This window comes from Parus major, chromosome 14, assembly GCF_001522545.3.
Source record: "Parus major isolate Abel chromosome 14, Parus_major1.1, whole genome shotgun sequence".
NCBI classification, from domain to species: Eukaryota; Metazoa; Chordata; class Aves; order Passeriformes; family Paridae; genus Parus; species Parus major.
Genome location: NC_031783.1, coordinates 168,565 through 193,218, shown reverse-complemented (window position 1 = coordinate 193,218; position 24,654 = coordinate 168,565). Strand labels below are relative to the sequence as shown.

The following is a 24,654-nucleotide window of genomic DNA, read 5'->3' as shown; positions in this document are numbered from 1 at the left end:
GTGGGGGCCAAAGGATATTTTGAAGCCACGGTCTAGCAGGAGTCTGATTTGCCAGCTGTGTCAAAATGCTGAAGAGTTCTTACCTGAAGCACTGTGTGCAGTTTTGACCTCCCTAGAACAAGACAGATGTGATTTAGGGGATGGGCCACAAAAGTGATAAAGGGACTAGAGCATCTGTCACAGGACAAGGGGCTGAGAGAACTGGGGCTGCTCAAGAAGGCTCTGGGAGATCTGACTAATGTTCTCAAGTACATGCTGGGAGGGAGCAAGGATGAGGAGGCCAGACTCTGCTCTGGACAGGTGGCAATGGGCGCAAGAGAAACCACACAGAATTCCATCTGAACACAAGGACACACATTTTTCCTGCAAGGCGTCAGACACTGGGACAGGTGGCCCAGAGACATCGCAGAGTCTCTGTTCATGGAGATGTTCAAACTCTGTTTGCTCTGTGCTCTGCCTTTCTGCTCCATTGTTGATTCTTTAGGGTTATTTGTTACTAAGCAAAGACTTCATATCACAGTCAGCTCTGTGATTTGGGACTGACCCAGCCGGGTGGCATGGCAATGATAATGGGTTGGGTTTGATGGAATTGCCCAAGATCGATTTTAATGTTCATAGAGAGACTGCATGGTCTGAGGGGCAGCTTCCAAAGACCCAGGGGCATGGTGGGCTTCACAATACCTAGGGTTATCTGGGGAGAAATAGCCAATCGCAGCCACAGGACAAGGTTTTGACCTTAGAAGTCTAGGTAGGATGATTCTATCAGCATCCCCCTAGCACCCCATCTCTCAAGGCTTCAGGTTTGTTCCCTTCATGCTAGGAACTCTGTTCAGGGTATGATCTGCCCATCTAATTAGGTTCCCACAACTTCAGGCTTGTAGAGCCAGTGACTTCAACCTGTGGCTGTGAAACCTGCTTAGCAGGATACCAGGGCAGCAGTAATATGCCATCCACATGTAGGAGTGTAGCTGGAATACACCCAGATACAGTGGGGGACTCTACTCACTGCAGCAAAGGAGTAAGTGATCCCCAGCCAGATGGTATAGACTAGCAGAGGCACAGATGTGAATGGCAGGAAAGCAAAGACTGGCAGAGTCAACATGGGACAGCCAACAGCAAGGACACCTCTCAGTCCAATGAAGTCCTGGTGAAGGGAATGAACAGAAAGTCTCTTCCAGGGGCCCCTGCTTCCCATGAGTCGTGGTGGCACATGGGGCTGCGCAAAAGAGAGCTGGCAGGAGTGGCAGTGACATGGCATTTGCTGGCTGTTGGCAGTGTAGCAGATCAGCTGTTCTACCTCTTGCATACTTCTGCACTGAGACTGAAATGTTACTAGGTGTCTGATACTCAAATGAAACCCCAGGCTTTAACAAAGGGGAAGGAAAAACATTATACCTTGATCATTATGGAAATAAGGAATTTTATTTGACAAAAAATGGCCTGATGGCATGCAGATTTTCCTTTCCCATCCACTTGCAAAGCTTATCCCAGTCCTTTATGTTTCAGTCTCAGACTTCCCAAAACACACAGCCGTGTACCGTGGGTTGATGCTGCCGTAGCACAATTATAGGACAGAGGTGAAAACAGGGAAATGTTACTTCTTGTAATTTTAGTCAGGTTAAGGTGCATCCTGCAGTTTGCAAAGATATAAAGGACTCCTCGTTCAGCCACAACAGGTGAAACAGCCCCCCTGCTTCTGTTTGAAGTGCTGTCATGGAGTTACTTTACCTTTAAGAAAGTTGAAGTTTCTGAGAACTGCCTAGAGTCTTTTCTCCTGACCAATTATCGGTCATTGCTGAGAACTGACAGCAGTTTAGGCCATTGAAAAGTGGGATCAACTTGTGAACCCTACCTTAAAGTGTAAAACCAGAGCTCTCTGAGCTCTCTTTGTTTCCTGGCAGTGAAAGGTAGCAGAGCTCCGGCCTCTCGCTCTCTGCCCGGCCATGCGGCCGGGCGGGGGCCGGGCTGGGCCTGCTGCATCTCCCGGCTGGGAGATGGGGCCTGCGGGGGGGGGCTTGCCCTGAGCCCTGTCCGGGCCGGGCCGGTTCCTGGCTTGGCTGCAGGTTTTGCCGTGATAGAATTCACCAGAAACTGCCGAGTAGAGAAGGAGAGGGGCTCTGGGCCTGCAGCAAGCAGAGACGGTGACCACACTCTCCAGAGCAGCCATGAGGAACTTTCCATCACAGACGGCTCCAGTTCCTGCACCAGCCGAGGCCACAGAACTACCTACAACAGCCTGGGCAAGATTTTAACTCTTTCATTACCCAGATGAGACTTGCGGATTAACTTTTTTATCCAGAGAGAGAAAAGGAGAATGATCAACATGAAAAGAGACTTTATAAACTACCAGTGACAAGAAAGAAAAGAAACTTCAAGAAAGGTAGAGAATTAAGAAGATGCTTTAATTTAGCTGAAATGTCTTTCTGTTAGGCTATGGAGATGGACAATGAAGTCCTGGAAAAAACTCCTTTAATTCATGATAAGTATGTAGGGAGGAATAAAGTGTTCAAAGTGTAAACTTGAGTAATTATAGTATAGTGAAGTGCTGGGAGATTTGAAGCCTTGAGAGGCAATGAGAAAACTGTTGTCTAGTGAAGCTCACAGAAACAGATGAAGAAGACTTTTTTTTACCTTTGAATACTCATCCTTAAAAATGCTATCCCTCGAATCATGACCCATACACATCTCAGAGTGATGTGAAAATGGGAGGGGTGGGCTCTGATAACAGCAGCTCTGGGCAGCTGATATCAGGGCAATGGAAAACTATAACAAAAAATAGTTTTCATGTGAGAAACTCCATAAATTAACAGGAAGAAACTTCTGTTTCTCGACAAAGACAGGTGAAAAGACTGTAGCAAGAATTGGGACTGTTTTAACCACCAAAGTTCCAAAGTTTTTGTCTCTGTTGTCATGTGAACGAAAGAATAGTAAATAGATAAGGGATGAAAAGGTTTTTCTGGAAGTTTATTCTGGTGTTCTTATTCTTGTTGTTTGTCAATAAACTTTCTTTATTCCTTTTAAGTTTTATGCCTGTTTTGCCCTTATTCTAATCCATATCTCACAGCAAGAAATAAGTAATTTTCTTAGTTATTGATTTTAAACCACGACAAGTGCCTGTAGCAGACGTTTCCAAAAATAATCAGGAGCAAGTTATCAGTGAATGCTTCATGTTTTGTGTACTCACAATTAATATGCCAACTACTGCGGAGAGAATGATGAAGATGTCATACACTGCCCCAAAAATGTAAGCAGCTGCCCGCTGATTTTAACCAGAATATTTATCCTGGATATACTTGCTAAAAATAAAATTAAGCCAAGAAAGTAAAATAATTAGTATTCTTGAAGTGGTTATTTTGATAGAAAGTAAGCACAAGCATATGGGCAGGAAGGGTTTGAATGAGGGGACTTGTAAACAAGCTTGATTCCTTCTGGTTTGTAGTGCCAAGCCTTTGGTGGTTTACTTTCTTTTTAATTAGTGCACACCACAGAGGAGCTGGTATTTTCAGACACTGTCAAGACACTTCTGCAAGTTCAGAGTGAAACTGCAGGTTAAAGTGGAGCATGTGTTTCCTATATCAGCACCATTCACAGAAGCAATGTGCCATCACCTGTCCAAACCTAATGGGTGAAGTTTTGACATCCTCTTTTAAGAAGCTAAAAGCCTTATCAGTTCAAGGAGATGAATGCAGAGGGGCAGGACCATGGTTTAAAAATAATCTAGCAGCAAAGATCAGCATTTATATTGAACATCTGCATTTGAGAAATACTAGGACTTGCCCCAGGAAATGCCTTTAAGGAGACCTGGTTACAGCAAAGAAAAAACCCCACTGTCAAAACCAGCCTTTCAGCTTTGTTAGTGACATGCAGAAATTTAATTAAACTGCCTCAAATTCTTTATAGAATTTACAGTCAGTCAGTTTAACAGCTTTCACAGAGGTTTATTTAAATATCTTGTAGCTACTTAAAACTTCATTTGGCTACCTGTATGGCTACTTCCCATCAGTTGTCATGCTGATGACATTTCTTCCCTTCTGATTTCACAGTGGCCTCTTTTAAATCACTAATGAAATGCTACCAAAATTATTTATTTCTTTTACTGCAGGCCTTACATATAAAAGTTCATCCTCATTACGTGACAGAAGCTGCTATATCATCCATAAAGGGGAGCAAAGCAGCAAAACAAGTGTGTGATAGAGCCCCAGGACAGAAGTAGGAATTGCAATTTAGATGTCCAGGTTGCTACTTTCTTTTAAGCAAAGGCAAGCATTAAAAAGGAAGTCAGAAGCTTTCACCAGATACAAAGCCTTCCTCTTGTACAACCCCAGACTGAGCAAGTCTAGTTATGTTCCAGACACAGCAGAGTGCAGCAGCTGCAGGACAGAGCTGCCCCAGGCCTGTGGAGTTGACGCCCCACCCCACCCAGCTCAGGAGACACCTACTTTGCTGGTCTGTCACAAAGGTGAAATGTCTGTGGGCTGTTTTTCAAATGGCATATTTTATCCCTTCTCCCAAATCCTTCTGATCCTCCTTTGGCAGTGTTTGAAGCTGTAAATATTGGATGAATCATTTTCCCTTAAGGTATTTTTGCAGTCTTTCAAAAGCTTCTCTCATCTTTGAAGGGAAAGAAAGGTTGAAGAACCCTCAAACTTTTAGATGTTAAAGGCATGTTTCTCCACATTTTACAAGTGGAAGGAAGAAGCCTATTACCCACCCCTCTCTTTCCCAGTCCACCCAAAAGTGAGGCCTGCAAGGCTTTGTTGGCTCATGTCAGTCAGTGGGCCACAACCATAGAACAGTATGTGATGTCTGCCACAAAGGGGAAGAAGAACATGATGGTGAGCACCAGCAGCCAGTAGTGAAGGAGAAGGTGCTGGATGTCCTGAATCTGCAACAAAAATGCACTCCCCCTCCCCAGGAAAATAGCCCAGCTTCACACCAATATCACTTTCTGCAAGCCACAAAAGGGCACAAGAGATTTAAGAAGTAATGGCATGTAAGAGGGAAATGAAAGGCAGCTCATTCATCTCTTAAGTGAAACTTGAGATGTGCTGACTCTAAAACATTCCTTCTTTAGCACTGTCCAGTAAAGAAAACAAAAAAGCTTTCTTATTTTTATAAAAGTTCTGGCTGCAAGAGACTGTTTTAAAGCAATCTGTTAGGAGTCCACTGCATGTCCTTCGGTGAAAGACAACTACAGAAACCAGTTGAGAGTACTTTCATGAGAAGGAAGCCATCTAATAGATCAAAGTGACATAAAAATTGCAGACCAGAGTTGCTTGTAGTGCTAGTTCCTAGTCAGAATGCAAGGAGGTATTGAAGATAAGGGCTGGCAAGAGAGTTCAGTACTGCCCAGATTAGCTATTTGCTATCCTGGATCCTGTGAGCCAGAAAGCAGTTCAGAGGGAGGCTACCAGCTAGTTTTGTAAACAAAATGCTCCTCTGAGCCACTTACAGTCAGAAAGTAACTTGCTCAGAAAGCTACTGCCATTCCAAGTGCTACCTGAGCTCTCTGGAAGGCTCCAGGTAATGGAACTCTTGGGTAGTGGCTCACAGATGTGATCTTCTCAGCACTGCTCTGCAGGGTTGAACCGAGGGGTGCAAATCCCCTCTTCTCCTGGTTTAGGGCAAATTTTGGAGAGAACCTCCAAATGGGGTCCTTCCAGAAAGCAAATTAAAGTGGCCGCTCTCCCAAATGGTTTGGGAAGATATTTCCTTGGAGAAAAGTGGAAAAAACTTTATTTAACAGAAATTGAATAATATTAAACAATAACACCTCTTGGTGTTCAATGTGATGGCAAATCCAGAAAAAGTCCTTTTCATGTGGTGTAGCTTGGACCACTCAGTCACTTATCAGTCTCTCCAGTGATGGAAAGCGCTGAGGCCCAGGCCCTGGTGAGCCACAGGCGTGAGTTCCCGGGGTTTGTCTGGGTTTTCAGTCCAGAGCAGGTTTGAACAGATCCAGTAAGAAGGGGAAAAAACCAGTCTGGGGAACTTCTCTGCCTCAGCTAGCTAAAAACTAACAGCAAAGGAGAGCTCTGTCCCACTGTCTGTCCATGCTGCAGATAGCACAGTCCAGGAGCAGGATGGGGAGGAGTGAGGGCTCTTTATCAACACAAACTGCACACTGCTTCTTCCCCCCACTTCACTCTCAGAGCCAGTCTTAAAGGTGCAGAACTTAATATGTAACATAAACAAGGTGACTGGAGATACAAGCATCATAAAGTCACCCCAGGACACCTCTCCTGGCCAGGACTGGCTCCTGTTGCTGGAGCCTTCCCTGCCACTTCGGTGGCAGTGCTCCTGCACCTGGGAATTCCAGGATAGAGATGAAAAAGCACCACGTAACACTTTTTTGGATTCTTGGTGGATAACACTGTGGTGGCTAACAGCTGTCCTGAGGGCCTCACAGTTATAAATAATCCTAATTTTATAACTAAAACACAACTGATTATATAATTACCTTGATTTATATAACTCAACCAGTCTGGGCTGTTCAAGAGCAGGCCTAGGCCGTCTAGGACACAGGCAGCTATTGGCTGGTTGGTAGGATGGCAATTGGTTCAAGCCAATCAGAACTAACCGCACAGGCCTTCAAAGCTTTATAAGGAGACTAGCACTCAATAAAAGTTGGCTGTTGACGCATGACCCCTTGGTCTGTTTTGTCACATGCCTGTCTCCAACATCAGCAATGCAACACCATCCAAGTCCAGTTCCCCACTTCGTCAAGTATGCTGACTGTGAGGGCTGAAACAAACCCCAGCACACAGAGCAGACTCCCTGGAAAAACAAGGTGTTAGAAATTCCTTGGAGTGGAGAGCACTGAATGACAAAAATCCACTGCATGTACAATGCTGAATTCTCCATGACTCCTAAGCCTGGATTCTCTTAAAATGGAGTAGGATCCTTTACCTTGCACCACGCTGTCACAGTCCCTGAGCTCTGCCCACTGAGCTCCTGAAACAGAGAAATTAAGAATCAGGAATCATTTATAAAATTGCCTTGTGTAAAAGAAGGGGCTACAAAACCCGTGTGAAATACTGACTGTTCCCATAATAGCAGGAAGAGAATAAAGACTACTGGATGAGATAAGGAGCTGGAATACATAAACAGGATATATGCAAGCATAAATACACCATAGGATGAGGGGGTTCCTTGGATTCTTTTGGACCCCTAAACCAGAAGAAATGGAAAGAGGAGGGGTCAAAAGAACTGAAGGGAGCATGAGCAAGAAGACAAGGTAAAAAGTTCAGCTGAAGGAAAAATGCTGACTTCAGCCCCAAAGACCCCCAGAAGACCACCAGAGTGACCAACAAGGAGCAGTGCGCAGCTGCAAATAGGCGTGGAACTAATTTTAATATGAAGCGGGGACAGGTGGGGTTAGCAAATGAATATGTATTAGGCATACTGTGTAACTTTAGTTTGTAGAGAATAAAAAAGGGAGAAACAAATCTCCAAGGTGTGCATGCCTTTGGAGGAGATATCCCCCATGCACCTCAGCACTGAATAAATTCATACCTACTCTTATAACTACTCTGTGAGTTACAGAGTCCTTTCTATCCGCATATCACTCCCATGGCTGCAGGACTGCCTGAGGCCAGTGAGGCTAAAGCCACCCGAGTCTCTCAGGCAGAGCTCAGCTGGTCTGTCACTAGAATGCTCCTGACCTGCAGCAGAACTGTGCAATAAACCCAAGGCAGGCATTGGGAAGCTTCCCTGGTCCCCAGAGCAGGGAAGGCATATCATGGCTCTACAGAAAGCCAGGCTGTAGGTCTTCATTGGTGTGACCTGCTGCAGTTGCCACATCAATCTGGTCTGTGAGCACAGGCAGCTCCAGGGTAGTGAGTCTGGTTATGTTGCCTATGCTGAAGCAAGTTTGGCAGTGTTCATCTGCTGCAGACATCTTTCTCAGAAGGAGTTCTGTACCCATTTTGTTTTCCAAAGAGTCAAAACAGCTCTGAGATAAATGCACACTTCATCTAATGTATTGACCCCTTAAAGGGCTACAGAAGTCACTGTGCTGTACTTGCAAATGCTGTCTGAGCACAAAAGTAAATGTCAGACAGGATGTGACACCCCATGCCCACCACAGCTTTCTCTCAGAGCTGGAATCAGAGGACACCAATCAGTTTCAACTTCTGCAAGAGATGTATCTCTTTCTGTGGGTGATGGCCCATACTGCCTTGTTTTGTAAATAACACTTTTCTATACTCTTTGTACACAAAGAAGGTCCTGAAGCAAGTCTCCCTAACATCACTGGTCCAGCAGAGTACCCAGGTGCCATTTAACCCATTCCTTACACTTAAGGTAGATCTCATCTCACTGCACCAAAAAGAGGGGAGAAGCTCAAATCTTCTAAAGATACAAACCCTAGAACCGAATCAAACCAAGAAATGTGCAATTCAGGTTCTGCTTCTCACAGTAATATAAACATGTGGTTTCAATCAGCCATGTGCAGTGCATCTTCTGCTGGGACCAGTAAACACACTGTTGGCAGAATCAGCAGGTCTGCTGGCCAAAGTACAGAATAACAAACACATTTCATTCCTGTCTCTCACTCTAAAGTTTCTATTCCATGGGAGTACTCCTATATTAAGTACTGACTATCTGTGACTGAAGATGTTAAAATATGTCAAAAAACCAAAACTGTCAGGCTGACGCTGAGAGTTAGAATGGGTTTTCTGGGATGAGTGCAGAAAACACCACTCATTGCACACAGAAAGCAACAAGAAAAACTGGAAAATCATGTGCCACTTTCTGCTTACCTCACTACCTCTTTCAGTTTCTTTTAATCATTGGACAAGGCAGGTTGGCCTGGGTCTAGAAAACACCAAAAAAATTTGCCTCCCCAGAGTGTCCACTGCATTCCAAACTTTGTCTCAAACTGCTGGATGAAGAAGAAATTGAGGACACTCCCAAGGCAGGAGAAAGACGGAGTCAATCCAAATGCCTCCTTCCCCTTAAACCAGGTAATATGGTAATGATTCTGCACAACTTTGAAAAGATAAAAATCTTTTCTTGAACAGACAGGCTTGACCAAGAGCATGGCACAGAAGCAACAGCTCTCTCAAGTTGAAGAGCTCAGGCTGGGAGATGCTCTACACATACCAAGAGGAGGCATGTGCCAGAGGAGGTATGTGTTAGCCTCACAGTCCATTTAAAAATGTACTAAATCATGCAGGGGCATGGGAGGTGAACTTATCCCTCCTATAAGGCAAGCGAAAATAACTTCAAAGGCAGTGAAATCACATCAGTCTGGCTCGCTAAATTAAAGAAGTAAACAAGTCCATGGGTATGATAATGATAGGTCTGATTAAAATTCAAACAGCGGATGCCAGCCAATCCCCTTGAATCATGAATGCAGACATCTAATTGGCCAGTGAGCTGGGCAGTGCTAAGACCCCAACCAATCAGATGTGTAAGCACAGGAAATTTGAAGTTCCCGTAAAATGGAGCACCCAACAATAAACTTCAGCTGTTGTTGCATGAAGTTCTGTGTGTTCTGTTGTGTGCCTGTCTCTGAAATTGCAACAAGTCCCTACTCTTGAAAGAAGGACAAACTTGTTAGAGGGGAAGATTTAAACATTTCAGCACACATAAAATCAAGGAGCAGTGGTCTGCCAATGACACAAGTCCCTGGCAAAGAGCAGGTGAAGGTGACTGGTAGGACAAGGGTCTAGAAGGCAAAAATGGATCATGACCCTTTGGTGAGATGTAAATCTGAAAATCTGAAAACATGGAAATGTGAATTCCTTTCTAGTAAGTGACCCATTCTGGAACCAAAGAGCTGTCTTCCTTTTAACATCATTAGGAGGAGGTATGGCGAGTCCTTGAAGTGTAAGCCTAAAGCAAAGATGGATGATCCCAGCATCATGAACAAAGAGAAAACAAAAACACTGACTAGGAAGAAACAGAAAAAACACAAACCTCAACAGACATGCTGAAGTCAAAACAAAGGCATTCTGTGTCAAAAAGCTAAAGAATGTAAGAAACAACCACTTGTGGAGGAAGGTGAGCCTACCAAGGTTTTCCTTTGGAGGAATGTTCCCTGAGGGAGCTGTGATAAGCTTATCCCAACCCTCTCCTAAGGAGAGATACCCCTTAGATGGGACCATCCCCTCTTCTCTTGGTGAGCTATCCTACCATGCTTTGGTGACTATGCTGATCCTTTGTAACCCATTGATTTCCTCCCTGGTGCAACCCTGGCCTTCTGCCATGTGATAGATTGGCATTTAAGAAAAAAAAGAGAAACACTTAAAGAAGTTAAAACTGCTGGAGGCTGGTGAGAGTTTTTCTCCCAGCCAACAACTGGCCATTTTTAAGAACTGACAGCAGTTTTGACTGTTGAAAAGTGAGATCAACTTGTGAACACCATCTTAAGACTTAAGCTTGGGAATTTCTTTGTCTTTTTGTTTTCTGGCTGTGAAAGGTAACAGAGCTCCAGCTGGTCTCTCATTCCCCTGCCCAGCCCATGTGGCCTGGGCTGGGCTGGGCTGGGCCTGCCGCGGCTCCCGGCCGGGAGATGGGGCCTGCAGGGCTTGCCCCGGGCTCTGGCCGGGCCAGGCCGGTCCCTGGCTCGGCTGCAGTTTTTGCTGGGACTGAATTCACCACAGACTGCTGAGTAAAGAAAGAAAAAGCTCTTGACCTGCGGTGGGCTGAGACAGTGACCACACTCACCAGAGCAGCCATGAAGAATCTTCCATCACAGACAGCTCCAGCTGCTGCACCAGCAGAGATCACAGAACCATCTACAAGGCCTGGGCAAAATTTTAACCTTTTCATTACCCAGATGAGACTTGCAGATTAATCTTTTTTTCCAGAGAGAGAAAGAGAGAGTAATCAACATGTAAAGAGACTTTATAAGCTATCAGAGACGGTAAAGAAAGGAATTAAGCTTTAAAAGAAGTAGAGAATAAGAAGATGCTTTAATAAACTGAAATATTTCTCTGTTAAAGCTATAGAGATAGACAATAGTGTTCTGAAAAAAACTCCTTTAATTCAGGACAGAGTATATTGGGAGGAATACAGTAGTTCAAAGTGTAGATTTTGAGCAAAAAGTAAAGTGTTTGTGATACAGTGAGGTGTTGGAACAGAGGGGGAGAAGTAATAGTTGAAGATTTGTAGCTTTGTAGAGGCAAAGAGAAAACTTCTGTTTCCAGAGAGGCTCACAGAGACAAATGAAGAGAACTTTTCCCTTTGAATAACTCATCCTTAAAAATGACATCCCTAGACTCATTTCACCCATAACACACCTCAGAGTGATGGGAAATGGGAGGAGACAACTGATGGCAGATTTCTGGGCAGCTAACATCAGAGAAAAAGAAGTCCATAACAGAAATAGTTTTCTTGTGAAAAACGCCATAGATTAGCAGAAGACTTCTGTTTCTCTACAAAAACTGATGGAAAGACTATAGCAAGTTATAAATACTCAAGTTTTTTTTTGTCTCTATGTTGTCATGTGAACAAGAGAATGATTGAGTAGTGGGGGAAAAAAAGGGTTTTCTAGAGGTTTTATTCTGGTTTTCTAATTCTTGTAGTTTTGTTAATAAACTTCCTTTATTCCTTTTAAGTTTTAAGCCTGTTTTGCTCTTTTCTAGTGATTTTTTAGTTGCTGCTTTAAAACCACAACACCCTGTAAAAACCCCAGCTTCTGCCCAGTTCAGCAGGGAGCCGCCATCCCTGGCTACGCTTCACAGAGCTGCTGGACAATAAAGGCTGTCTCTGTGGAATTGCCACACGACACTTCTGTCTCTGAGTCAGTCTGGGATAACCTTGCACGCTGAGCTGGAAATCACTGAGCTGAAATCACTTTCAGCCACAGGCTGCACCTTGCTGAGATTGCCTGGTGGCTAGGGATTGCTAGAGAGCCCCGCAAAGGCTGCCTCTTGCTGGACTGCTCTCTCTGGGAAGGTCGTAGCTTCCCAGGTCTGATCAACAGACCCGGCCTGGCTACCACAACTGCTCACTCTAAAATTTTAGAAGAAAAAAGACAGCGTGCTGGGAGGGCATAACTTGCCTGCCATGTGCTCATCAACAAAATGGCTGCTTTGCCTTTTATACCCCTGGGGGTTGCATCAGGCAGCCGTGGCCCCTTCCAAAGTCTGTCAGTCAACTCTGCTTCACCATCCATTGGTGGAGACCTTCTTGCAACTTGATTGGAGGTCAGGTGTTGTCATGCTGTGCCCCCCTAGTAACAAGCTTTTCCCATTACAGGCCTCTCCACATGTCGGGACAACCCAGGCTGTCAGGTTACAACCGTACAGAGCAGGGGAAAGGGGACTATAGGGAGAACAGAGGGCGTCTAAACAAACCACAATAACATAACTTTACATCAACAAAGTTTCTCTTAACATACATACAATATTCATTCCATAGATGGCAATATAAGATTGGTTTTTGCATTTATAGATTAACTTTTTTTATCACAAGTGTTTTGATATAGTACAATTTATAGTTACTTTTAACTGCTTTTGTATAGTATAATCTGTCAGTTTACATATACACTGTATAGTTTATATGAATAAATGTAATAAACACATTGTCGTGTAGGCATTAGCAAACTGTTAAAAATAGAGACTAAAAATACCTCTGTGTAACCAACTTAAAGAATGGTGCAAAACCAATAATTTTCCTTTAATTTGTGGACTGATGTGACAAAAATGCTGAAAACCAGAGCATAAGCATCTGAAGTGTGCAATAACAGGATAGGAACACGGGATACCTTATCTATAGAATATCCTGCAGGCAGGTCAGAGGTTAAAAACCAAACAAGAAGAGAACTTGGAATACAAATAGTTCCAAAGGAAGTTTGAATAATAAAATGCATGAATATTCATAAGCCTCAGAAATGATACAATATAAAGATAAATTGTTTCAAAGCTAGGGTGTGTTCTTTGGCTGTTTGCCAGAAGCGCCCCAGCACTAGACTTTTGTCTCTTATTTTATTCCCTATGAAATTTTTTAAAAATCCTGAAGAGTTACTCCATTTTCCACAATCCCTTAATTGCAAAAGTTAGTCATCCCATTACTCACCTATACCAAGAACAACCTCAAAACACACCAATAAACCTCATCAGTTTACTCTCTGTTTTGTAAAGACTGGTCTCTTTATAAAATGACTTGGCAATCATCAAAATAAAGAAATTATGGTGGGAGATTAGAGGGGCAGAGTAAGTGGCAGGGGACCCTCAAGAGGACTCTGAACTCCATAGTGTCTGACTGCTCTGAGGTCCATTGCAGACCATGACCTAGAGGGCATGATCTCCTCTGTGCCTCTCTCTCCTAAGACATTTACCTCTGCAATACAGAGGGAGAGTGTTATAAATACTTATTATAATATTGGCTTTTCACAAGTATGAAGATGAATGCTATATGTATAATGTTAAAATGGCTTTGCTGTAATAGTTGATATAGTATGTTTGAACTGTCTGCTAGGATAGTTAGGACTAGTTAGGATAACCTCTGGTGAACAGATGATGGGGACCCTGCTGCTGTCAACACTCACTGTCTGTGGAAAGAAGAAGCCAAGGCCCAAATTAAAAGGTGATAAGAAGAGGATTAAAACCACAAGCCAAAAAACACGCATGCTCTAAAAAGGTGGACCCAAGGAACGGCCATGCTAAACAGTTTCTGGAAAATGTAAACTAATTATTAGAAGAGTTTGAATATGCATGAAGTCTATGAATAGGCATCAGGTTATTGCAATAGAAATGGTATATAAAGGGTGTTTCCAAAACACCAGGTAAGTTCTTGGCAAAGTGCCAAGCACCTGGCTTTTTTAACCCTTTGCTTTATTGTCTTTGTTTCCTACTGTCTTTTTTTATTAAATCTTTTTAAATTTACCAGGAAAGTGAACATTGTTTCTCACAAGTGGTGTGAAGTCCTGACTGGCCTTTGTTGGTGCAGTGACAGGGAGCCAACAACCACTGCAAGGGCAGGTGTTACATTCCTAGTTATCCCAGCAGCAGAGAAATCTCAAACCCTTCAGGGCTTGCCCTGGCTCATGCATCTCCACAGTGCATATGCCTGTAACAAGCATTCACCCCCAGCATCTAGGAGGTAAGACCCTGGAGCATGACTCCAGTAGTGACACCACTGGAAAAAGTTTAGAAACTCCACTGCCAATGCCTCTGTTTTTCTGGTTCAGCCCCTTTCAGCATAAGGCTGAGCACTTACGCCCAAAACCAACCCCTGGCACTCATGCCCTGGAAGTGCTGCTGCAGGACACTGGGAATGTCAAAGCAGGAGCTCAAAGTGAGAAGGCAGTTGAAGAGCAGCACAGGTGAACCTGTAAAAGGCTGAGGCAGAGCAGACCCTCCTCACCCTTCCATCACAGCCCTCCCCCAGGTCCTGCCAGGCCCCAGCTGGGCCCTGGGTGCATGGGGCCTGGCTCGACCTGCAGCCTCCCACTGCCCTCCATGCTCACCGCATTCTGCCACTGCCATGACAGAGGTGTGGCCCCCAGCCAGCACACACAGGCAGTGTAGGGCTGGGCCTCTCCTAGGGCTGAACCACAATGGAAAGGGGGATACTGAGGGAAAAGGAGTCAAAACAGCGAGATAAATTGGAGGAACTGACCTCGGTCAGAGATAGGCAATTTTGTAATGAGAATGAGACTGCCCACATGAAAGGAAGGAATCAGTAAATCCAGGGTGGGAACAGCAGTACAGAAGAAACTGGTTTTTAATACATCATAAACTCGTCAAGAGTCCAAAATATGACGTTCTGGGGTGTTATAGATGGATAATGTGATGGTTGGCTCTCACACTTAAGGGATGAATATTATGTGTATTGCTATAAACAAAAACCGATGTTCAAATTTAAGTTTGTTTACCCATGTTCCTGTTCTAATCCTGGTTTATGTCCCTGGTTAAGGTGCTTAGTATGGTCAGCTCCAAAGGTTCATTGTTAAAGGTTTTTTGTCATTTGTACTCCCTGTCATGGGATGACTTTACCTTTAAGGTGGTTTTGGGAGCTAAGGAAGTTGAAGTTGCTGGTGACTGATGAGAGTCTTTTCTCCTGACCAATTATCAGTCATTACTGGGAATTGACAACAGTTTTGACCGTTGAAAAGTGAGATCAACTTGTGAACCCTACCTTAAGATGTAAAGCCAGAGCACTCTTGTTCCCTTTGTTTCCTGGCTGTGAAAGGTAATAAAGCTCCGGCCTCTCGCTCTCTGCCCGGCCATGTGGCCCGGGCAGGGGCTGGGCTGGGCCTGCCGCAGCTCCCGGCCGGGAGATGGGGCCTGCGGGGCTTGCCCCGGGCTCTGGCCGGGCCAGGCCGGTCCCTGGCTCGGCTGCAGTTTTTGCCGTGACGGAATTCACCAGAGACTGCAGAGTAAAGAAAAGAAAAAAAAAGCTCTGGACCTGCGGCGGGCTGAGACAACGACTACACTTTCCAGAGCAGCCATGAGGAATCTTCTATCGAAGACAGCTCCAGCTCCTGCTCCGGCAGAGATCACAGAACCATCTTACAAAAGCCTGAGCAAGATTTTAACCTTTTCATTACCCAGATGAGACTTGCAGATTAATCTTTTTTTTATCCAGAAAAAGAAAGAGAGAGTAATCAACATGTAAAGAGACTTTATAAAACTATCAGAGACAGTAAAGAAAAGAATTAAGTTTCAGAAAAGGTAGAGAATAAGGAGATGCTTTATGAGCTGAAATACCTTTCTGTTGAGGCTATGGAAATGGACAATAAGGTCTTGGAAAAACTCCTTTAATTCATGACAGTATATAGGGAGGAATAGAGTGTTCAAAGTGTAAATTTTGAGTAAAAAGTAGAGTAATTGTGATACCATGAAGTGCTGGAATACAGTGAAGCGAAGATTTGAAGCCTTGGGGGGCAATGAGAAAACTGTTTTTCTAGTGAAGCTCACAGAGACAGATGAAGAAGACTTTTGCCTTTGAATAACTCATCCTTAAAATGACATCCCTAGACTTATGGCCCATAACACACCTCAGAGTGATATGAAATGGGAGGAGTGAGCTCTGATGACAGATTTCTGGGCAGCTGACATCAGGGAAATAGAAAACTATAACAGCAATAGTTTTCTTGTGAGAAACTCCATAGATTAACAGAAAGAGACTTCTGTTTCTCTACAAAGACTGATGAAAAGACTGTAGCAGGAATTGGAACTGTTTTAACCATCAAAGTTCCAAAGATTTTGTCTCTGTTGTCATATGAACAAAGGAATGGTGGGTAGTAAGGGATAAAAAGGGTTTTCTGGAAGTTTATTCTGGTGTTCTTATTATTGTAGATTGTTAATAAACTTTCTTTATTCCTTTTAAGTTTTATGCCTGTTTTGCTCTTGTTCTAATCCATATCTCACAGAAAAAAAAAAAGTAATTTTTAGTTACTAGTTTAAAACCACGACACCCCCACTTGTTCTCTTCCAACTCATTGGGTAATTTAGCTGCTGCTCCTCAGAATAAACTTCCCCATTCCCCATAAGGATTTGCGCACGTGCTTATATTAAAATCGTATTACCATCTGTGAATAAAGGCAGTCTTGGACAATGCGCCACTCTCAGAGAACACCTAGAAACCACACTATGGAGGCAGCAAGGACCCGAGGAGGCTGGATACATCAGTCTCAGCCCAACGAACAGGTCACCATGACCAGCGCTTGAGCTGGAAGACTCCCCTGGACTATCAAACCAAAAGAGTGGTCTCTGGACAATCCCTGTGAGGATAGAGACTCTGGTCCTGCTGATGGTTAATGATGACAAGCCTGTGTGATCTTCCTCCTGGATGTTGACCATTGGGAGCAGCAGAGGCAGCGCACACCCCGAGCCCCCACCTCTAGGCCCTTGTTGCCCTGAGAATCAGGCCTTTTGATATTGTTTTTCACAAGTTCTAGCCACTTTCCCAGGAAAGTAACTATAAACATAGTTGTTTATACATTCCGTTAAAGATATGCCTTTTGATAGTCGTCTCTCACAGCCAGTGCAGTTGAGAAGGTGTTAATCTGACTATCCAATCCCTGGTCGTGGCTGGAAACCTATAAATACTGAAAGAGCAAATAAATGAAAATTCTTCTTTTACCACACCTTGAGCTGGGTCCGTGTGAATAATTTCGTGTCCATCAGTTACAGGCCCTTTCCTCTTTCAATAAAGGCTTGGAAAAAGAAGCAGAAGGTCTCCTAGCCCGTCATTTAGGTCATGTATGTTAGAGAATTGATATTGATGTATAGTAATGTTATTGTGATTTTTTTGTTTAGACATCTCTGTTCCCTCCATAGTCCCCCTTTTTGGTATGGTTGCCAAGGGATGGCCTTGGTAATCTTGGTAATGAGGCATTTGTGAATAGGGAAGGCTTGTTACTAGGGAGGCACTGCATGACAACACCTGACCTCTGATCAAGTTCCAAGAAAGAAGTCTCCACCAATGGATGGTGAAGAAGAGTTGACTGACAGACTGTGTGTGGGGCCAGACCTGCCTGATGCAACACCAAGGGTATAAAAGGCAGAACAGGCATTTTGTGGGTGAGCACATGGTGGTCTAATTCAATGCTCCCAGCACTGTAATTTTCTCCTTATTCAGTCCTTTGTAGTATTTTGTTAAGGTTTTAATAAACCTTTGAAATTTTTAAAAGTGAGCGTTGTTTCTCACATGGGGGAAAAGGCATCTCTTGAGGTGTATTACTGGAAGTGTCATATACAAGACATGGGTAAGACCACTCTGAAAGGAGGAGGGAGCACTGCATGAGTGAATTGATAGAAACCAGCCAAATGTTAATTAGAGGAGCAGGGTCTTGGCCAATGACAAGGAAAAACAACATATCCCACACCCCAAGCCCATGTATGATTGAAAGGGTAAGTATATTTCTCCTCCCATTTAAAGAAGATTTCCTATCCAAATGAGGTAATTAAGAGCCATCAATAAGGCAAACCCTCCAGTGGCACCTGTGCAGGCCAGTGCATTACCTGGTTTTAAAGAGACCTTGGGAAATACATGAGCTAGATTGTGACATGATAGTCTGTCCTTCATGACTGGCATCAGGATTTGCAAACTCAGGAGTTTCTTCCCACTCAAGTCAGTGGATCAAAGATTGACACACAGCATGGAATGTAATGTTAAACCAAAGTTTTTCAACAAATTCATCTACTGCTGATAGTTCAAGAATAATTTTAGGAGCAACTGACTTGTGAAGACTCAGTCTACAGAGTATCCTCAAAGTCTGTTTTTATAAATGCTGTTGCTTTAGACATCACTTCTGCTGCCATGTAGAAGTTTTTATTTTGCCCTACCCTATGATTTCTCCCTTCCTTGATCTGTAGGTGTGGAGGATGCTGAAGCAGCAGTATTGCCTTGTGTGAGGAGGTTGCTTCTTGCTGCCAACCCATGTCCTTACCTGGCTGTGCTGGGCAGACTGTGAGCAGGTGAGCCCCTACTCACCTTCTCACTCGTGTTCCACAGTGGGATGGAAAAGAGAACTGGAAGGGCAACAGGGCAAAAGTGAGGAAAAACCAACAAAGCCTTGCAGGTTGAGATACAGAATATAAATAAGTGAAAGGGAACAAAAACAAGTGGAAAAGCCCTACCAAGTGATGCACAAGCAATCACTGACCATCAACCAACTGATGTCCACCTGGTCCCAGGCAATGATCACCATGATTACCTTGGAAAAACCTCCTCCCAAGCTTACTTGCTGAACATGATGCCAGATGGCATGGGATGTCTCTGGTCTGCTAAAGAAAGTGTGGCTGTGTGACTAACACTCTTCTCCTCACCAGCCTGAACATAGCACTGTATCAGCTGCTGTGCACAAAACAAACTTTCCCAGCTAAACCTAGTACATTATGAACTGAAAAGAATTATTTTGGCCAAACAAGAAGGTTTTATAATTGCATTTAGCAAAAATAAAAGTGTCTGGATAACAATAACATTTGTATAGATGTATATGCTTTTATACATATATATTTTTTTTTCAAATTTTGTTTGTATACATAAATTTGTGTAATAGATATAGATAGATGTATATATAAAACCATGTATATCCTGTGTATGATTTATTTGAAAACTAGTGTTAGAGCTTTAGAGCTTTTCTAGTGATCTGAAGGTCTCGGGGAGGATTGTTCCAACACTGCTTAGGGGAGCCCTGTTGTGTGTCAAGATTTGTAGAGCTTCTAAGCTATGTTTGTGCCACTGCTGGTGTTTGCATCCACTTCAGGAGCCTGTGTTCCAATCACAGTTCTTATAAAACATATGCTGCATAAAACTCACTGTGGTACCAAAGGGATGAATAGGAAAAATCTATCAGCAGCCTGCAATGTAAATAATGACTTGGAGATACTGGAATTATCTGCATATTGAGACTGGACACACACTTCCAGTTTTTTCCTCCAGAAACATTTTGTTTTACATATATATATACATATATATCTTAGAAATATTTTCTGTATATATTGTGTGTGTATATGGGAGTATCTATATATCTGTGGGCTTTTGCATTGGAAATAGAGAAGGGAGAGAAAAAAATTAAAACTAAAGAAGCAGCAGTGCATCAGAGACATCATCCACTCACAGCAATTATGGGACAAGAACCAGACCAATACAGACAGAGGAGGAACACTCTTCTTTCATTATTACTTCAAGGAAGAAGATTAATATTTGATAAGAAAAATTAATTAGCTGATAAGTAAGATGGACATTCTGAACACAATCTATGGAAACCATCCTTGAAGAAACCCTTTGATGAGGAAGATCCATGATGGCTTGTAAATCCTGGAGCATATTTGTTGGAGGTTGGTTTTCTCAAGTATTGCCTTAGCTTCTACCTTGTAAGGATATCTATGAGTGTAGTACTGTCTCTTGGCTCTCGGGCCTCCAGCCGACTGAATGTGAGCTAGCAGTGTGCCCTGGTGGCCAAGAAGGCCAACGGCATCCTGGCCTGGATCAGGAATATGTCAGGGAAGTCATTCTTCCCCTGTACACGGCACTGGTGAGGCCACACCTCGAGTGCTGTGTCCAGTTCTGGCCCCTCAGTTTAGGAAGGATGTTGAGACACTTGAGCACATCCAGAGAAGGGCAACGAGGCTGGTGAGGGGCTCAGAACAGCAGCCCTGTGAGGAGCAACTGAGGGAGCTGGGGTTGTTTAGCCTGCAGAAAAGGAGACTCAGGGGTGACCTTATCACTCTCTAAACTCCCTGAAAGGTGGCTGTAGGCAGGTGAGGTTGGTCTCTTTCTCCAGACAGCAGCTGACAGAACGAGACAACAGAGTCATAAGCTGTGCCAAGGGAAATACAGGTTGGATATTAGGAAAAAGATTTTTATGGAAAGAATAATAAAGTACTGGAATGGTCTGCCCAAGGAGGTGGTGGAGTCACCATCCCTGGATATGTTTAAAAAAACGACTGGAGGTGGCATTTGGTGCCATGGTTTAGTTGAGGTGTTTGGGCTGGGTTGGACTCAATGATCCTGAAGGTCTCTTCTAACCTAGTAATTCTGTGTGTGATTCTGTGTGTGTGATTATGTTCTGTCAAATCCCACTCATCTTAATTATTAACTTGAATTTATAGATGCTTAGTCATTCTGATTTTCATTTTAATTACTACCTGGTTCCCTCACTTGTGCATCCATAAATGTATCATCATAACATTTTGCCTTGATTGTAAATTTATTGCAAAACAGTAGCACTTTTGTTATTTACTAGAGCTCTTGGAAGCTCTGCTTTTAGTCCTCTCATAAAAACCTATGCAGATAATTGTAAATTTAATGTAAGTTTTACAGAAAGCTCATTGAAAGTAGTATGAAGTTGTCATCCTGCCCCTGACCTTGTGGCAGCTTTTTTCTGATTTAATACTTTCAATTTTCTATCTGAAAACAGGCAATATCTCCTGGTATATGCTTCCTCTGGTTTATCTGGATTTTCTATCACTAAGCTCTCAGTTTCAGACAACTCTCAAGTGTTCTGAAGAGTCCTTTAACACTTAATTTATTGAAGCATATGTCATTATTTACATTCTGTTCCCAACTGATTGCTTTACATGAGAGAAAACAGTGAGACTTGGTTTGTGACATATTAAATCTTTTTGAAAAGAAAAATTCTCTTCAGTTATGAATAGTCAGGTTGAAGTACAGTTGTAGCAAGGATAATGTTTTCAAGCAGGAGAGGAATTTTATGTTGTCAGGTGTTATACTTAATTTTACAATAAAATGTGTGCTTCCTCTGAAAACAGAGGCAGCAAGAGAATTATTATGTAGTCATTTAACATACTTTGCCATCTCCTTCTAATGACTATGTGTTATTCTCTGGCCAGCCCACATCTCAGCTCAGGCTCACTGGGTCCCCAGGGAATATCCTGCTACCAGACATCTCTTTGCTGCTGCTGCTGTCAGAGGCTTGCCAGTGATATGTACTGCTGACATTGGGACTGGAAGAGAAGAAAATCCCGAAGCATGGAATGAATAGCAGGAAGGAGAAGGGTTCACAGTGGCAAGAAACCCCAAGCTGGTGTATGTTTGCTCACTTCAGTGTCTGAGGGATGAGCTGTTCCTTTTGTCCAGTAATGTCCTGCTGCTGTGAGAGGTCTCTTTCATATAATTAATAAGTTCCCTTCCCTGGCATTAGTTCTCTGTTTGCTGTAGCTCATCCCAGCTAGCTTAGTGATCATCCCTCCCACGGGTTCAGCAGAGACATAAACTCACCATGGATTTACTATGGCACTGAGTAAAGCAGACCTGTTAGTTAATTATATTCTTTGTTCTTGTCACAGAGGAAGAATTTCCCTTTTTGCTGAGTCTCTAATAATGGCACCTTGACTCTTTGGTACTTGTCCTGCACCCTTTTATTGCCATACCTGAACATCTGTCTGTCACCCAAAATTTGTTCTGAAGATCTCTTTTAGATGGAGCTGAGGTTTCTGGTGTCTCTGCTAGAATTGGATCTCCTTCATATATTGTGTCTTGGGGTGGTTTTCTATTCCTTGACCATCTGCTCTAGGCCCAGAAGTGGTTGCTGTAGCTTTAAGGTGAGTCTGGTGGAGGCTGTAGCCCTGAGGCTCTTGCACGGCTTCGTCAAACCTCACTGCTAAGGTTTCCGTGGTGCCGGGGAGAGTAGACTCTCTTCATTAGCTAGCTTACAAGCTTAGCTAGCTTGGTTTTTTTGTTAGCTTAGGCAAAACAGTTTTTTCTCTTGCCCTGGCCTTGGAGACTGTGGCAACAATGCTTCAGCGACCTTTTTTTTTTTTCCCCTGAACTGTTTGGTTTGGTTTGCTCTGAGGTCAGAAAGGACTGTCTCACATCTTTTTGGAATTCTACACACACATCCTCTCCACCCCTGTATCCATTAAAAATTCAAATTCTTCCTCCTGGGTGCCTACTTTTAAAGTTATTAAGGGCTCCTGCTGGTATTTTGACCCCAGGAGATAGCACCCCTGACCCCCCTATTTGTCTGTTTCATAAATGTCCTTGAAAATTTTCAGATCTTTTCCTCTCTGTAGGCAGTTCTGCCTACACTCTTAAGTGTCCAATTCCCTTGCAATAATGACATTAGGCCCTGGTTACTAAATTCCCTTTTTATCTTTTTAGGGCCTCTTTCCCAGGGAGCTCTGTTCCCCTTAACTTCCTCCCGATCCCCCTTGCTTTGGTCTGACTGGGGCCTCACTTCCCTGTAGGAGTGGGTCTTTGCATGGTGGTTTCATTTGGTAATAGCAGCTGCCATTATATTAGCTTTTGCCTTTGCTTTTTCTTCATCCCTCCGTACACACACATTTTGGGCTTCTTTTAACAGGTCATTTAATCTTCTAATCTTTTTAGGTTTTTTTCTTATATTTGGCTAAGCATGAGCGACAAAGGTCACTTTTAACAGTGTGTCTAGCCTCTGTATCAGTGTCCATTCCTGAGAACTATCTCATTATTTTTTAACCTCTCCAGCTATTCAGTTGGAGTCCCCTCCTTTTCTTGTTGTTCTGTGAATGTCTTATGAGCATTCTGGTTTTGTGGAGTAGCCTCCCTGATTCCCCTTGTAATAAATTATTGTATGTATTAAAAATTCGGAAAGCTATAAATAAGATAAATGTGTTTGTAATGATGTAAAATACAAATTGTGAAAAAACCCCTCTCCGGGTCTGGTCGGGACCCCCTTTGGAAAGCAACAGATTGCAACCAACACCCAAGATAACGAACTCAGGGAGACCCATCAACTCAGACAAATAGACAGGACAAGGGCCATCAGAACAACAATGGAACTGGCTCGGAGAAGATATCTACCCCCGGACCTGAACAACGCCCTACAGATTTCTGTGGGGAACAATCAGGTTGACAAAAAGACAAACTCCAAAAAGATAATCATCGCCAGACCTGAACACCCCACCTGTCGAACCAGTGTTGGAAAAAGCAATCAAGAAGGACAAAGGGGAAAGCACGGCCAAGATACCCATCTGCACCAGCCCGGATTCCACTACTCTGTTCTGATGACACAAGTTGAAATACATACAGAATCTCCTTTGCATATGAGGAGATTCTGTCCGGACACTAGTTAACTCTATTATTCCAGGCCAGGAAATCCATTCACTGGACAATCAGGGACACTTGGTGAATGGAACCTGCCTGGAATTTTCGCCCAAGGACATAAAATCCCTATAAAAACCGAGGCTTGGGAACCCTCAAGCGTGGATTTGGGAATCCTATACCTTTGGTGTAGACCCTGTCCACCCAGCGCTGCGCTGACTATTTTATTGTGGTTTTTTATCGTTATTGCTCTTTGTTGTTTATTAATAAATCTTTCTTTTTAATTCGTATCACGAATTTGCCTTTGAATTTATAACACCCGGCTAACTAATGCTCTGTACTCTTCCATGTTTTGCCTTCCCCTGGGGTTATTGTGGTCCTGCATTGGGTAATGGCATCTTCTCCTGCCAGGGGGTTCGTTTGCATGTTCCCTTTCCCATATCCACATCCCTGCTGCTCGGATAATTTGTCTTTCTTTGTATGTAAACAAGGGATTTAGTATAGATTGCATTTCATCCCAAATATAAATATTGGGCACCAAAAACTGACCTACTTGTTCTGTTAATCTAATAGGATTTACTGGTAGACCTTTTAATTATTTTGAAATGCCTTCACTTGGGAGGAGTTGAGTAGGACAGTTACAAACCCAATTCTCCCTTTCCCCCCTCCCAGTGGGACTTCCTGTAGGGGGTATAGTGATACTGCTTGGTTCTCATTTTTTGATTCTTCCCTGCTGGACTGCTCTTCCCCTGGTATTCTGGCTAGGTCTGTCATGGTGTAGAGGGGGTGTGCCACGACAAAATAGATGGTAGGGGTGCCATGACCTCCCTGAAGAAGGGTCTTTAAAAAGACAGCCCAGGACACAGGCATGTCCTTAGCCTGGTGAGTGATTGTCAGTTCAGCTCAGCGGCAGCTCTCAGGTAACACAGAGAGGGACTGAAGCACTGTATGGCATTCCACAGAGCACAAGCCTTTATTAAGAGCAGGGCCCTTTGTGAAGGGAACCAGGAACAACAGCTTCAAGGTTTTCACCTGCGTGTTGGCTTGGGTCTTGTTTGAGCTCTGGTGGCAGGATGACTCCGGCAATGTCTCCATCTCCAGGTGGTGGTGGCTTGTCTTGGTAGACCTGTGTGGGTGTCAGAAGGCTGTGATTGATTTGGTTCTGGTGCAGGGTGTTGAGGGTTAGGTGTCCTTTTTTTTTTT

At 43.5% G+C, this 24,654-nt stretch overlaps 1 protein-coding gene across 1 annotated transcript in view; it reads right to left on the bottom strand.

Annotated features, from left to right (window-relative positions):
* Positions 1-916: 916 nt before the first annotated feature.
* LOC107210958 (major facilitator superfamily domain-containing protein 1-like) overlaps positions 917-24,654 on the bottom strand; it is a 24,675-nt gene continuing 937 nt past the window's right edge. Inside the window, 9 exon segments of the mRNA XM_033517991.1 lie at positions 917-1,144; positions 3,185-3,292; positions 4,787-4,885; positions 6,719-6,777; positions 8,842-8,995; positions 9,758-9,924; positions 14,186-14,276; positions 14,278-14,294; positions 24,484-24,577. Of these exon segments, the coding sequence (XP_033373882.1) occupies positions 917-1,144; positions 3,185-3,292; positions 4,787-4,885; positions 6,719-6,777; positions 8,842-8,995; positions 9,758-9,924; positions 14,186-14,276; positions 14,278-14,294; positions 24,484-24,577 (1,017 nt within the window).